Source organism: Equus asinus, chromosome 23, assembly GCF_041296235.1.
Source record: "Equus asinus isolate D_3611 breed Donkey chromosome 23, EquAss-T2T_v2, whole genome shotgun sequence".
NCBI classification, from domain to species: Eukaryota; Metazoa; Chordata; class Mammalia; order Perissodactyla; family Equidae; genus Equus; species Equus asinus.
In genome coordinates this window covers 17,610,823-17,626,239 of record NC_091812.1, presented here as the reverse complement: position 1 = coordinate 17,626,239, position 15,417 = coordinate 17,610,823, and the positions used below count along the sequence as shown (strand labels likewise).

At 41.6% G+C, this 15,417-nt stretch overlaps 1 protein-coding gene across 13 annotated transcripts in view; it reads right to left on the bottom strand.

Annotated features, from left to right (window-relative positions):
• The window catches only part of AGTPBP1 (ATP/GTP binding carboxypeptidase 1), a 176,548-nt gene that overhangs the window by 69,169 nt on the left and 91,962 nt on the right, over positions 1-15,417 (bottom strand). For 10 of the 13 annotated variants that reach the window (XR_011497240.1, XM_070495448.1, XM_044756663.2 and 7 more), the window contains 2 exons: positions 4,634-5,349; positions 963-998 (listed from right to left, as the gene is read on the bottom strand). Coding sequence is in view for 12 of the 13 variants with exons in the window: in XM_070495448.1 (XP_070351549.1) it covers positions 963-998; positions 4,634-5,349 (752 nt within the window). In the remaining variant the exon portion in view is untranslated. The remainder of the gene's footprint in view (positions 1-962; positions 999-4,633; positions 5,350-15,417) is intronic. The other 3 variants (XM_070495449.1, XM_044756661.2, XM_044756662.2) reach the window with 1 other exon arrangement.

Sequence of the window (15,417 nt, the reverse complement as noted above, 5' to 3'; positions counted from 1 at the left end):
AGACAAAGATTTTAAACTTCACAATTTATAACTTACTTCTGCTGCAACAAATCAGAAGGCAAAAGAACATTTTTATCGAGGTCATGAAAATCAGTGGGGAGAGAAATATTTGAAACTTCCAGGCAGACACGGATCACTCAACCTTCAAAAGTATTTTAGAGCCTAGCCCTATTTTTCTCATTGCAAATTTTCCAGGAGCACACACAGGTAACCGGGTTGTAAATCACTGGGTTTTCTGCGCTTTCATTTCCCTGAGTTCCATCTTCTTTGCAGTTTAACTTGTATACCAACACATCTACCTTTAAACACACATACTAATTCTTATTGACCTTCTGATCTTTCATCATGCTGGTTAGTATCAAAAATATATCTGAGGGCTTGCCCCATGGCCGAATGGTTGAGTTCACATGCTCTGTTTTGGTGGCCCAGGGTTTCACCAGTTTCAGATCCTGGGCACAGACATGGTCCACTCATCAGGTCATGCTGGAGCAGCATCCCACATGCCACAACCAGAAGGACCCACAACTAAAAATACACAACTATGCACCAGGGGCTTTGGGGAGAAAAAGGGAAAATAAAATCTTAAAAAATATATATTTTTATCTGAGGCCGGCCCAGTGGCATAGTAGCTGGGTTTGCGTACTCTGCTTTAGCAACCCAGGGTTCACAGATTTGGATCCCAGGCATGGACCTACATACCGCTCATTAAGCCATGCTGTGGCAGCATCCCACATACAAAGTGGAGGAGGATTGGCACAGATGTTAGCTCAGGGCCAATCTTCCTCACACAAACACACATACACACACACACACAAAATATATACATATATATATACACCTTAAAAGCTTTGGTTTGAATAACAAACTCAGTGGTAGATTACACTGTGTACAGAGGCAATAAAAAAGCCAACTACTTCAGGAAAAAGTCCTACAGGGGGTCCAATACAGTAGTCCCCCCTTACCTGTGTGGGATATGTTCCAAGACTCCCAGTGGATGCCTGAAATGGCAGATAGTACAGAACTCAATATATACAATGTTTTATTCTTATACATAGCTATGATAGAGTTTAACTTATAAATTAGGCACAGTAAGAGATTAACAACAATAACATCTCTTTGGCATATCCAAATTGCCAGCATCACTACTCTTGCACTTTGGGGTCATTATTAAGTGAAGTAAGAGTTACTTGAACACAAGTACTGCAGTATCGTGACAGTCGATCTGATAACCAAGACAGCTACTAAGTAACTAATGGAGGGTAGTGTATATAATAGCATGCACACACTAGACAAAGGGATGATTCACATCTTGGGCGGGACAGAGCAGGATGGTGCAAGACTTCATCAGGCTACTCTGAACAGTGTGCAATTTAAAACTTATAAACTGCTTATTTCTGTAATTTCCCATTTAATAAAATTTTTGGACCATGGTTGACCTCAGGTAACTGAAACCGTGGAAAGCGAAACCATGGATAAGGGGGCACTACTGTATACTCAAGAGGTCAGACTCTAATCTGTAGATTAGATCTGCAGAGCAATTGTAGGGTCCGTGTTTCAAGGATGAGGTGAAAGAACTTATCACAAATACTGAGAGAGATGAGAGGGTTGGAGAAGAGCCACACCAATTCCCTGCCTGCATGAACTCCTCCACTATCAGGATAGGCCCAGTGCTGGTGGGAGAGCAAGTAGGGCGTGGAACCACAGGTGGAATAACATTCTCTGAAAGACCCAGCCAGGCACAGACAAAGCCCAACCTCAGAAACAGCTGCTCAAAGAGGACAGAAGTCATCAGAGCTGAGGGTGGCAGCATCTCACCTGCAGCACAGACATTGTGAAGATGCACAGAGTAGGTATTACAGTTATTCATGGCCATCAAACACTTATTTGCACTAAGGCTAAATTTAATTAGAGCACTGTTTCTTTACTTATTGATGTCAATAAAGATATCAACTGAAAAGGTTATCAAATGTCAATCAGAGGCTCTGCTCGGCAGGAATATGTATGCCTTTTATTAACACAAATGGGTAAAATACTTAAATAAGAGTCTCAACTGACGTTCCTAACACAAAATCCATGAGGAGAGGGAAGGAGCCTTGGTAGGTAAATTGAAGGCTGAGAGTCAGAGACTCAGACAATAGGCATACCTCCATCCCACAATCCTCCTTCCTTCTAATCTTACCTCAGATATTACAGGCTAGTAAGGAGAAAAAACTTTCAGACTGAGGCAATTTAATAAGAAAATTTGCTCTCAGAGTTTAAAGAACACTAAGTCCAGGAAGTGTCTTCTGGAGTCAAGAGGACATCTTTGACTTCGGAGAGGAGACGCCTAAGAGGTGATGCTAAAAAGCAAACCACCAAGCTGCTGACTGATTCTGATCACTCCAGGCGTGTCAGTTCAGGGCCTTCAAAAAGCAAATGCCACGACAATCAGACATGGGAGGGATCAACTGGGGAAAGGCACGGGAAGGACAGAGGGAGAGAGAGCAGTAGTGGGGGAGGAGGGCCTTCGGGGAGGAGGGCCTTCAGGTCCGAGGCCTGCGAGAGGAGAGAGCTGAGGAGGAGGAGCCGCAGACTGCGCTGCAGATACGCAGCAGTCGCACCAACTTTGCCCTCAGGGAGCCCAGAGCACACTGCCCATGAGCAGAACCCTGCACTGGTCAGGAACAGGTCAGCTCTAGTAAGCCCACCAGAGTCAGCCAATGGCTGGCAGCAGCGCAGAGAGGGCACAGCCTCAGCATCAACGCTGCGATAGATCCCCAAAGTATGGCGGCAGAAGGCCGTTGGCAACTACAAGCCTCAGAGCAAGTTCTCTCATGAAGGGAGAGATGAGCAGCTCACTGCCACGGCTGCCACAGGCCACTCCCTGTGCTGCATGCATCTCCACCCACATCGGGAGAGCAGCACCCCCAAAGTTCCTGTGGGCCTCTCCTAAGGAAAAACTCAGAAGAACACATGAGCAGGACAAACCTTGCCCCCATCACTGCAATCATCCTCAGGACTGCAACTCCTCATCTCCATCCTCCAATATCTATCTAATCCTACTCACCCTCAGCAATCACTCTGCAGGTCTTGGTAGCTGATCTAATGAACTAATCCAAACTCTCATTCCTGAGGGGTCTGAGCCCTTGGCAGTCATATCATTCTCATCCCAGGATGGTGGGATGAAAATTAGTGGATCACCTGGGTTCCACACGTATTCAACCTGTTGCAATCCTACCTGCTTCAGCTGATCTGGGTCAAGATGGTAGAGCCCACTCCTGCCTGTGGGCCCCACGCTAAAGTAACTCGCTGGCAACCACAGCTTGTAATTTAATTGTACCCTTGCTATGTCCCCTGCGGAAAGACTGCACCCACACTGTGAACCAGGACTACTAACCCTGCAGAGCTCAGAGGTGCAGGGACAGAAGCAAAAGTCCTCCAGCGGGGCACTGCGAGCTAAAGTAAGGAGGCCTACTTCTGTTCCCACCTCCTGTTTCCCAGACCCATGTGTTCTTTCTATTGGGGATACAGAGCCATGTGGAAGTTCCCAATTTAGTGCACATACCGCATCCTGAAAGATGGCAACCCATCCCTGGAGAGTATTTCCTGAGTTAGAGCTTCGCCTGTGCCTTCTAAAGGCCATTCTAGCACTCCATGAGGCCAGCTGCCTCTGGACAGAGCAGTCTGCGATACAACCAGTGAATGCCAACGCACAGACCCACTCCCGCACACCTTTACCAGCAAAGTAAGTTCCCTGTTCTGATGCTACGTTAGATGTGATGCCATACCTGTGGATCAAGAAGTCAACTGGTACCATTAAACACACACTAAGTTGCCAAGTAAAAATGATTAATTATACTACATGCTGAAGTTAAAAAAATAAAGATATAGTTGTTGCCTAAAGGAGCTTATAGCCTAAGGTGAATCAAATATCCTCAGCAATGGCTTCCTTTATCACTACACACTATATTCATAACAAGACCATATAATATTCTGAGGTACTGGTAAGCTTTCATCACAAAACCTTAACCATAATCACTGAAAATAGTCAAGTTGCACCAAAAATGTATTCCTATGCCAAATATTCATTAGTTGGCAACAGTTAATACTATTTGTAACTTCTAAAATTAATTGGCAAGATTCAATAACTTAAAGGTTACTGCTTTTATGAATCCCAAATTTTTGTACTGTATATTTCCAATTTCAAATTTTACAACAAAATAAAACTGTCCATACTGCTATTTTTAAATCGTGTACCTAAATCAAGTTCAAATAATAATCAAATTACTAAATTAATATAGATTACTAATGTAATATTTATTCAAAGATTATTGAATAATCTATTTTTATATTTTCAGATTTGATCTAAATGAAAAATTTCTAAATTGTCCAATGGTCAGGTTTATTATGCTGGCTTCATTTGAATAAGTAATGAGCTTAGAAAATAAACAAAGTCCATAAGGATTTGTCCACAAATTGTCCATAAGGACAACTGCAAAACAATGCAAAATTTCCAAAGCAGGATAAAAAATTACAATAACTTTAATTTAGAGTAATTTTCTTCTTAAATACTCAAAGTAGTTTTTTTCTTTTAAGAATGCTTCATATTTTAACAATGGTCTTATTTAGAAGGAAGAAGAAATCTGCAACTCACCTTTGTACACCATAAGGCCTTTCTAAAATAGGCTCTTTGAATGGAGGTGGCACGTGACCAAAATAATCAGGATAAGCCACTTCAGAATATTCTGGGACAGACTTTGTATTTTTCACAATCTCGATGTAGAGATCTGAGTCGTGGAGAGTTGGTCCATCAGAGATTTCAACTGATGCTTGCTCCACCGACGAAGCAGACTCACTGTCTTCATCATCCTCAGTTTCGACTCCAGTACAGCAAAGCTTCCCCAGCTGAACTGCTCTGCCCTCAAACAGAACATTCCCACAAGCAGCCATGTGTGGACACGCTTTCGTGCATGTAAGGACAGTAAGAGGGAGACTGTAGTCCTTCTTCATTCCTGCAGTGAAACCTGGGGCTGTTTGAGAGGGAATATTCTGCAATGTAATTCGGTCCAAGGCCTTCACAATGTCATTGTTAAAGCCATGGACTGATGAAGTAGTTCTATTTTGATCACCTAGCTGCTGTTGTAATGTTCTGTCATTATCTTTAACATTTTCTTTTCCCAGATCCATAAAGGTAGGTTTCTTATCACCTTCATCTCCTTTAGGGGACACATTCGCCTTCATTACAACTCCTTTTCTTAAATTGCCTGAATTTCCAGAAGCTTCCTCTCCCGCAGTAGGAACAACAATAGGACCTCGTACTTTTCCCTCAAATACAAAAGGCTTTGGTTCTTTGGAGATTAAATCATAGTCCTTTGAAAAGAAAAAAAATATTTAGTCTTTTATCTGTAAATATTAAAACGCAATAACAAAACTAAGATCATATTCATTTTATATGCTGCCTCAGAAACCTAACATTTGAAAATTTTAAAGATCAATAAAACCAAGTACGTTTTAATTTCACTGATAAAACAGAAAATATTTAACCACAACAAAATTCATTATATTTATTTTACTTTTTCTATTACAAAAATAATGCTTATATACAACAGAAATATGGGTAATTTTATAAAAATAGAAAAACATTAAAATCATCCAATATCCTATTAAAGGAAACACAACTAAATTGTTACTCATTTACTCAACAAATATTTATGAGCGTCTGTTTTGTGCCAAGCACTGTTTCAGTCACCTAAGACTCATCCGTTAAAACAACAGCCCTTCCCTTTTGCAGCTCACATTTTTCTACAGGAAGGGAGAGGACTGTTAATACAACAAGTGAAAAACATGTTATAAATGTATTTTACCTAATGTTAGAAAGGTAAAGTGTTAGAGCAAAAAGAGGGGGAGGGGTACTATGGATTGTGAGTGCCGGGGGAGGAGAGGCAGGCTGCGAGTTTAAACGTCACTGATTAGGAAGGCCTCACTGAGAAGACGAGATAGGAGCAAAGACAGAGAAGATGGCCAGCGCACAGGCCCAGAGTGGGAGACACAGACTGATCAGAGAACAGCAAGGCTAGGATGGCTGGGATGGAATGAGCAAGACAAACGTCAAGTGGTAAAAGAGGGCCAGACGACCCCCAGCTGCCGTTGCCCGCCCCATGGGGCAAGGGATTGCCGGAGATCTCAGAGAGGACTGGGGCTGGGTGGAGCTCCAGAGGCCGGCTCCGCGGCCCGGGGGGGAAGCTCCAGAGTTCCGCCCAGGCAGCAGACAAAACTCTCTGTCTGCCATTAGCAGAGGGGCCACGCCCAGCACTCACAACTCTGGCAAAGTCCCAGAGAGAATCCCAGAGGACGCGGCAACCCCCAGCTGCTGTTGCCCACCCCGTGGGGCAAGGGATTGCCGGAGATCTCGGAGAGGACTGGGGCTGGGTGGAGCTCCAGAGGCCAGCTCCGCGGCCTGGGGGGAAAGCTCCAGAGTTCCACCCGGGCAGCAGACAAAACTCTCTGTCTGCCATTAGCGGAGGGGCCACTCCCAGCATCCACAACACCAGGAGGGTCCCGGAGAGGAGAATATCAGGCAGGGCAGCAGCTGACCAGCTACCACTGAAATCAGGATCTCCGGCTATCCCCCAGTCAGGGCAAAGGGCTCCCCGAGTTCCTGGGGAACAGGACTGGGGCTGGGTGGAGTTCCAGCGACCGGGCTCCGTAGCCTAGGGGGAAACCCTACAGGCTCACAGCAGCCTCAGCGAAAGCCTCTGCACAGCACAGCAATATTTGTTATCTTTATGATCATAAATAGTTGATGATATCATTTACATTTTTTAAAAAAATCTGGCGATGTAAGAACTTCTTTAGCGAGTTCTGCGATTCCTAGGTGACTTGCCCAAAGCCGTGTAGCCAGACGGTTGCAGGACAGCAGGAGACCAGAGTCTGCTAATCCCTAGTACATACGTCAAATGACTGCCAGCAGCTAAAATGACCGAAGGGAAGAGGAGCACCCATCCGGCAGCCACAAGGCTGGAAGACCCCGGGACAAAAGTAGCATAGCTAGGTGAGCTAACCACAGACTGTAGAAGATGCCAATAGCTCTGCTGCGACCCACAGTGGACAAGTGAGATTTTGTGGGTGCCGACAGTGACGGAGCGGCAAATATAAGTGATCCTACCCCTGGCCGCTGGAAAAGCCCATAACACCGTTGCAGACCCCAAGGAGGGAGCACGTCTAGGTGGGCTGCAACACTAGGCACCAGCAGCCTGAAGCCCCCCCGTGACGGCCCCCATGGCAGAAGAGGGAATCCAAAGGACCACTGTGACTACGAGGAGGGGCCCAGGCCCAGTTAGCAACTGCAGATAGGGTTCCTGGTTGGTGCAGTATAAACAGCTGCTCCCCCACCACACCAGCAGAAATAAGTGGAAGGAGCAACTAATCTCTGTCTCTATGCGGATGCACAAATCTACAACATCAAGCAATATGAAAAAATACATTAAATCTCCAGAACAGAAGGAAAACAACAAATACACAGACAACAATCCCAAAGAAAATGAAATATATAACCTAAATGACGATGACTTCAAAACAGCCATCATTAAAATACTCAATGAGTTAAGAGAGAATTCAGATAGACAACTCAACGAGTTCAGGAGCTATGTCACAAAAGAGTTTGATACGATAAAGAAGAACCAAACAGAAATACTGGAAATGAAGAACACAATAGAAGAGATTAAGAAAAATCTAGATGCACTGAACAGTAGGGCCGATAATATGGAGAAAAGAATTAGCAATTTGGAAGATGGAAATATAGAAATGCTGCAGGCAGAGGAGGAGAGAGAAGTAAGACTAAAAAGAAATGAAGAAACTCTCCGAGAATTATCAGACACAATTAGGAGATGCAATGTAAGGATTATAGGTATACCAGAGGGAGAAGAGAAGGAAAACGGGGCAGAAAGCCTATTCAAAGAAATAATGGCTGAGAACTTCCCAAATCTGGTGAGAGAGATGGATCTTCAGGTGACAGAAGCCAATAGATCCCCAAAGTTTATCAATGCAAGAAGACCAACCCCACGGCATATACTAGTGAAGCTAGCAAAAGTCAACGACAAGGAGAAAATACTAAGGACAGCCAGGCAAAAGAAACTAACCTACAAAGGAACCCCCATCAGGCTATCAGCAGATTTCTCAGCAGAAACTTTACAGGCTAGAAGAGAGTGGAATGATATATTCAAAAATCTGAAGGACAAAAACCTACAGCCGAGAATTCTCTACCCAGCGAAAATATTCTTCAAATACATTGGAGAAATAAAAACTTTCCCAGATAAACAAAAATTAAGGGAGTTCATTGCCACAAAACCTCCTCTTCAGGAAATCCTCAGGAAAACCCTCATTCCTGAAAAATCCAAAAAAGGAAAGGGGCTACAAAACCAAGAGCAGAGGAGATAAGTAGAAGGACAACAACAGAGAGTAGCAGCTCTTCATCAGAACAGATTAAACCATGGGACGAGAAACAAAGGAAGTTGAAGAAAATCGGAAAACAAGACATAAAACGGTAGTGGTAGGCCCCCACATCTCAATAATCACTCTAAATGTAAATGGATTGAACTCCCCAATCAAAAGACACAGAGTGGCAGGATGGATCAAAGAACAAGACCCAACAATATGCTGCCTCCAGGAAACACACCTCAGCCCCAAAGACAAACACAGACTCCGAGTGAAGGGATGGAGAACAATACTCCAAGCTAATAATGAACAAAAGAAAGCAGGTGTCGCTATACTAATATCAGACAAGGTAGACTTCAAAGCAAAACAGATAAAGAAAGACAAAGAGGGACAATACATAATGATAAAAGGGACTCTCCACCAAGAAGACATAACACTTATAAATATATACGCACCCAACACAGGAGCATCAAAATTTGTAAAGCAACTCTTAACAGAACTAAAAGAAGACATCAACAACAATACAATAATAGTAGGGGACCTCAACACACCATTAACACCAATGGACAGAACATCCAGACAGAAAATCAACAAGGAAATAACAGAATTAAATGAAAAATTAGACCAGATGGACTTAATAGATATATATAGAACACTTCATCCAAAAACAGCAGGTTACACATTCTTCTCAAGTGCACATGGAACATTCTCAAGGATTGACCATATTTTGGGAAACAAAGCAAAAATCAATAAATACAAGAGAGTTGAAATAATATCAAGCATCTTTTCTGATCATAATGCTATGAAACTAGAAATCAACTACAAGAAAAAAGCAGAGAAAGGTGCAAAAATGTGGAGACTAAACAACACGCTTCTGAACAAACAATGGATTATTGAAGAAATTAAAGAAGAAATCAAATATTATCTGGAGACAAATGAAAATGAGAACACGACATACCAAATCATTTGGGATGCAGCAAAAGCAGTCCTAAGAGGGAAGTTCATCGCAATACAGGCTCACCTCACTAAACAAGAAAAAGCTCACATAAGCAACCTCAAACGACACCTAACAGAACTGGAAAAAGAAGAACAAACAAAGCCCAGAGTCAGTAGAAGGAGGGAAATAATAAAAATAAGAGCAGAAATAAACGATATTGAAACAAAAAAGACAGTAGAAAGGATCAATGAAACAAAGAGTTGGTTCTTCGAAAAAATTAACAAAATCGACAAACCTTTAGCCAGACTCACCAAGAAAAGAAGAGCGAAATCTCAAATAAATAAAATTAGGAATGAGAGAGGAGAAATCACAACAGATACCAATGAAATACAAGAGATCATAAGAGAATACTATGAAAAACTATATGCCAACAAATTGAACAACCTGGAAGAAATGGACAACTTCCTAGACTCCTACAATCTCCCCAAACTGAATCAGGAAGAAATGGAGAATCTGAATAGGCCAATCACAAGTAAGGAAATAGAAACGGTAATCAAAAACCTCCCCAAAAAGAAGAGTCCAGGACCAGACGGCTTCTCTGGAGAATTCTACCAAACATTCAAAGAAGACTTAATACCTATTATTCTCAAACTATTCCATAAAATTGAGGAAGATGGAGTATTCCCTAACACATTCTATGAAGCCAATATCACTCTGATCCCCAAACCTGACAAGGACATCACAAAGAAGGAGAACTACAGGCCGATATCACTGATGAACATAGATGCAAAAATCCTCAACAAAATTCTGGCAAACCGAATCCAGCAACACATCAAAAAGATTATACACCATGATCAAGTGGGATTTATACCAGGGACACAGGGATGGTTCAACATCCACAAGTCAATCAACGTGATACACTACATCAACAAAATGAAAAACAAAAACCACATGATCATCTCAATAGATGCAGAGAAAGCATTCGACAAGATCCAACACCCATTTATGATAAAAACCCTCAATAAAATGGGTATAGAAGGAAAGTACCTCAACATAATAAAGGCCATATATGACAAACCCACAGCCAACATCATACTCAATGGACAAAAACTGAAAGCCATCCCTCTGAGGACAGGAACAACACAAGGGTGCCCACTTTCACCACTCCTATTCAACATAGTACTGGAGGTGTTGGCCAGAGCAATTCGGCAGGAAAAAGAAATAAAAGGAATCCAAATAAGTAATGAAGAAGTAAAACTCTCACTGCTTGCAGATGACATGATCTTATATATAGAAAACCCCAGAGAATCCATAGAAAAACTATTAGAAATAATCAACAACTACAGCAAAGTAGCAGGGTATAAAATCAACGTACATAAATCAGTAGCATTTCTATACACTAACAATGAACTAACAGAAAAAGAACTCAAGAACTCAATCCCATTCACAATCGCAACAAAAAGAATAAAATACCTTGGGATAAACTTAACCAAGGAAGTGAAGGAACTATACAATGAAAACTACAAGACTTCTTGAAAGAAATTGACGACGAAATAAAGAGATGGAAAGACATTCCATGCACATGGATTGGAAGAATAAACACAGTTAAAATGTCCATACTACCTAAAGCAATCTACAGATTCAATGCTATCCCAATCAGAATCCCAAGAACATTCTTCACAGAAATTGAACAAACAATCCTACAATTCATTTGGGGCAACAAAAGACCCCGAATTGCTAAAGCAATCCTGAGCAAGAAAAACAAAGCCGGCGGAATCACAATCCCCAATTTCAAATCATACTACAAAGCTACAGTGATCAAAACAGCATGGCACTGGTACAAAAACAGGTCCACAGATCAATGGAACAGAATTGAAAGCCCAGAGATAAAACCACACATCTATGGACAGCTAATCTTCGACAAAGGAGCAGAGGGCCTACAATGAAGAAAAGAAAGTCTCTTCAACAAATGGTGCTGGGAAAACTGGACAGCCACATGCAAAAGATTGAAAATTGACCGTTCTTTTTCACCACACACCAAAATAAACTCAAAATGGATCAAAGACCTAAAGATTAGGCCTGAAACAATAAGTCTTCTAGAAGAGAATATAGGCAGTACACTCTTTGACATCAGTTTCAAAAGAATCTTTTCAGACACCATAACTCCTCAGTTGAGGGAAACAATAGAAAGAATAAACAAATGGGACTTCATCAGACTAAAGAGCTTCTTTAAGGCAAGGGAAAACAGGATTGAAACAAAAAAACAGCTCACTAATTGGGAAAAAATATTTACAAGCCACTTATCCGACAAAGGGTTAATCTCCATAATATACAAAGAACTCACACGGCTTAACAAAAAAAAAACAAACAACCCGATCAAAAAATGGGCAGAGGACATGAACAGACATTTCTCAAAAGAAGATATAAATATGGCCAATAGACACATGAAAAGATGTTCATCATCACTAATCATCAGGGAAATGCAAATCAAAACTACACTAAGATATCACCTTACACCCGTTAGATTGGCAAAAACATCCAAAACCAAGAGCGACAAATGTTGGAGAGGTTGTGGAGAAAAAGGAACCCTCATACACTGTTGGTGGGAATGCAAACTGGTACAGCCACTATGGAAAACAGTATGCAGATTTCTCAAAAAGTTAAAAATAGAAATACCCTATGACCCAGCCATCCCATTACTGGGTATCTATCCTAAGAACCTGAAATCAGAAATCCCAAGAGTCCCTTGCACCCCTATGTTCATCGCAGCATTATTTACAATAGCCAAGATGTGGAACCAACCTACATGCTCAGAAACTGATGATTGGGTAAAGAAGATATGGTATATATACACAATGGAATACTACTCAGCCATAAAAAAAGACAAAATTGGCCCATTCGCAGCAACGTGGATGGACCTCGAGGGTATTATGTTAAGCGAAATAAGCCAGTCAGAGAAAGACGAACTCTATATGACTCCACTCATAGGTGGAAGTTAACATATTGACAAGGAGATCTGATCGGTGGTTACCAGGGAAAAGGGGGGATGGGGGGAAGGGCACAAAGGGGGAAGAGGTGTACCCACAACATGACTAACAATAATGTACAACTGAAATCTCACAAGGTTGTAATCTATCATAACATTAATAAAAAAAAAAAAAAAAAAAAGAGGGCCAGATACTGTGGGGCCTTGCAGGCAATTTAAGAATTTTGGTTTTCAGTGAGTGAGACTGGGAGTCGATGGAGGGTTTTGAGTAGTACCATGACATGACATAATTAGGAATAAAGAAAACAAAAACCTACAGCGCAAGGCTTCTTAACTGCCGCAGCAGACACTCTAGGCTAGATCATTCTTTTTTGCTTGGTTCTGGTTCTGTATTTCCAGCGGTGGGGGCGGGAGCAGGAGGGCAGCACTGGCTTGTGCACTGGTGGATGTTGAGCAGCATCCCTGGCCTCTCTCACCCTAGGTACCTGGCCCCACCCCCTCACATCTGTCTTGACCAAAAATGTCTCCTGACATTTGTCAAATGTCCCCTGGAGGCAATCTCGGCCCTGGTGAGAACCGCTACTTTAGCACTCTTCTGGGAATAGGCTGAGGAGGGGACAGTAGAAGTGGGGAGACTAATTAAGAGTCTTCTGCAGTAATCTAGGGAAGTTGGTAAGAAGCAGCTGGATTCTAAATGTACTGTGAGGCAGGATCAACATGCTATCCTGATAGACCAGCTATAGGGTAGACGGTACAGAGAGAGGTCACAGATGGTGCCAAAGTGTTTACCTGAACTCAAGGGAAAACATCACTCTAGAACGTCAAGTGTGAGCTATTCACATGTGGACAAGGATGTGTGAAACAGAATAGAAGAAACCTCATTTAAAATGAGGTTGGGGGGCCGGCCTGGTGGTGCTGCAGTTAAGTTTGCACGTTCCACTTTGGCGGCCTGGGGTTCGCCAGTTTGGATCCAGGGTGCGGACACGGCACCACTTGGCAAGCCATGCTGTGGTAAGCGTCCCACATATAAAGTAGAGGAAGATGGGCATGGATGTTAGCTCAGGGCCAGTCTTCCTCAGCGAAAAGAGGAGGATTGGCAGCAGTTAGCTCAGGGCTAATCTTCCTCAAAAAGCTAAAATTAAATTAAAAAATTAAAAAAATAAATGAGGTGGGGAGGCCACAAGGGGGAGCCCTCACACACTACAGCTAGACGCAATGATAAACCCCTCCCAACTTCCTCCTTTTTTTCTATAAAATAACATTCCTCTCCTTTGTTTGTTGGACTTGTCTATGGCTTTTGATATAGCTTACTTGTCCCAAACTGCAATTCTTCTGCTATTCCCAGATAAACTCATTTTCTGGTAAAACAACTGACTTTTATTTATTTAGGTCAACAGATGTAAAATAGGCAGCTGGATATATGAGTCTAGAAATCAGAGGAGAAGTCTATGCAGAAGACATAAATTTGGGAGTCATTAGCATACTGACATCATTCCAAACCATGAGACTTGAAATCATCAACGGAAAGAAATAAACAGAAGAGAAGAGGACAAAAGACTGAACCTTGGGGTACTACAATCTTAAGACGTTGAGGAGATGAAGACAAAACAGAAAAGGAAATGAAGAAGGAAAAGTCAGTCTGGAAAGATGAAAACCAGGAAGAAGAAGTATCCTGAAAGCCAAGCAAAAAAAAGGATGCTTCTGACAGGTCAAGTAGCCTTTTTATTTTTGTACTTTTAGAAATAGTTTTTTGTCTACATAAGACTCTATCAGGGGCTGGCCCCATGGCCTACTGGTTAAGTTCAGTGGGCTCCACTTCAGCAGCCTGGGTTCAATTCCCATGCGTGGACCTACACACATCGGTGGCCATGCTGTGGAGGTGACTCACATACAAAATAGAGGAATATGGGCACAGATGTCAGCTCAGGGACAATATTCCTCAAAAAGGAGTAAGAGTGGCAACAGACGTTAGCCCAGGGTGAATCTTCCTCACAAAAAGAAAGAAAGAAATAAACAGTAAAAGACTCTTTCAAGGAAATACAACACAATTGATTTAATCTTTATTCTATTGTTGAGCATTAAATCCTTTATAGAACAGGGAAGGATTTAAACAAATTAGGTGTATATTTAAGCTATTTTCAAAATTTTGCTATTACAAAGAACTCTGTGATGAACATCTTTTTGCAGAATTTTTTTTGTTTAGGATGTTTTCCTAAGCACTGAAATGGAATTACAGGGTCAGATACTATAATCAATTTTAATCTTTAATAGGAATCGTCCAAGTACTCTCCAAAAATGTTTATATAAATGTATATTTCCAGTAATGTATATGAGAGTATCTACTTCAGGTGCTCTCCTCCTTGCCAACATTAGGTACTAGTTTTAAAAATTTTTTCTAAAGTGGTAGATAAGACATATTGTCTTACTGTTACGTTAATTTTCATTTCTTTGTCTACTAGAAAAGCAAACAGTTTTCCATACACCTGTTAACTTGTTTAATTCTTCATAGGTAATCCTGGAAAGCAGGATTTTTCTTGTTTTGACGTATAAATTCTCACAGAAAAATACACACACACACATATATACTAGTCCTCTAGCTAACTCATTTTTGCAAATATTTTTCTGGATTTGCAATTCATCTTTTAATTTCGTTTAACTTCTTTATACACATTATGTATTTATAATTAACTCCTTAACCACCTACTATATAAAACCCAGGGAGTAAAGATGACCCACTCTCTACTCCTGTGCTATGTCTAACCCTAGGAGACAGTGGAGGCACAAGGGAGGTAATGGGTAGGTGGCTCTGCATCAAAAGGGTTGAAGGGAAGTAACTTTGCATTAAAAAAATCTGTTGTAGGAAACATGGTGAGCTAGGTATCCACCCCACAGAAACATTTACAGTTGTTGGATAAAATATTAAAATATTTTAAGTATGACAACAAGTGGATAAGAAAGCAAGGATAAAGACAAATAGTAAATGAAGATGGGACCCCAAAGTGGTAAGACTGAAGTTGGCTTTCACTTGGAAAACATCTGCTAAACCAGGTGACCTGGGCCTTAGGTTTTCCAATCTCAAAGA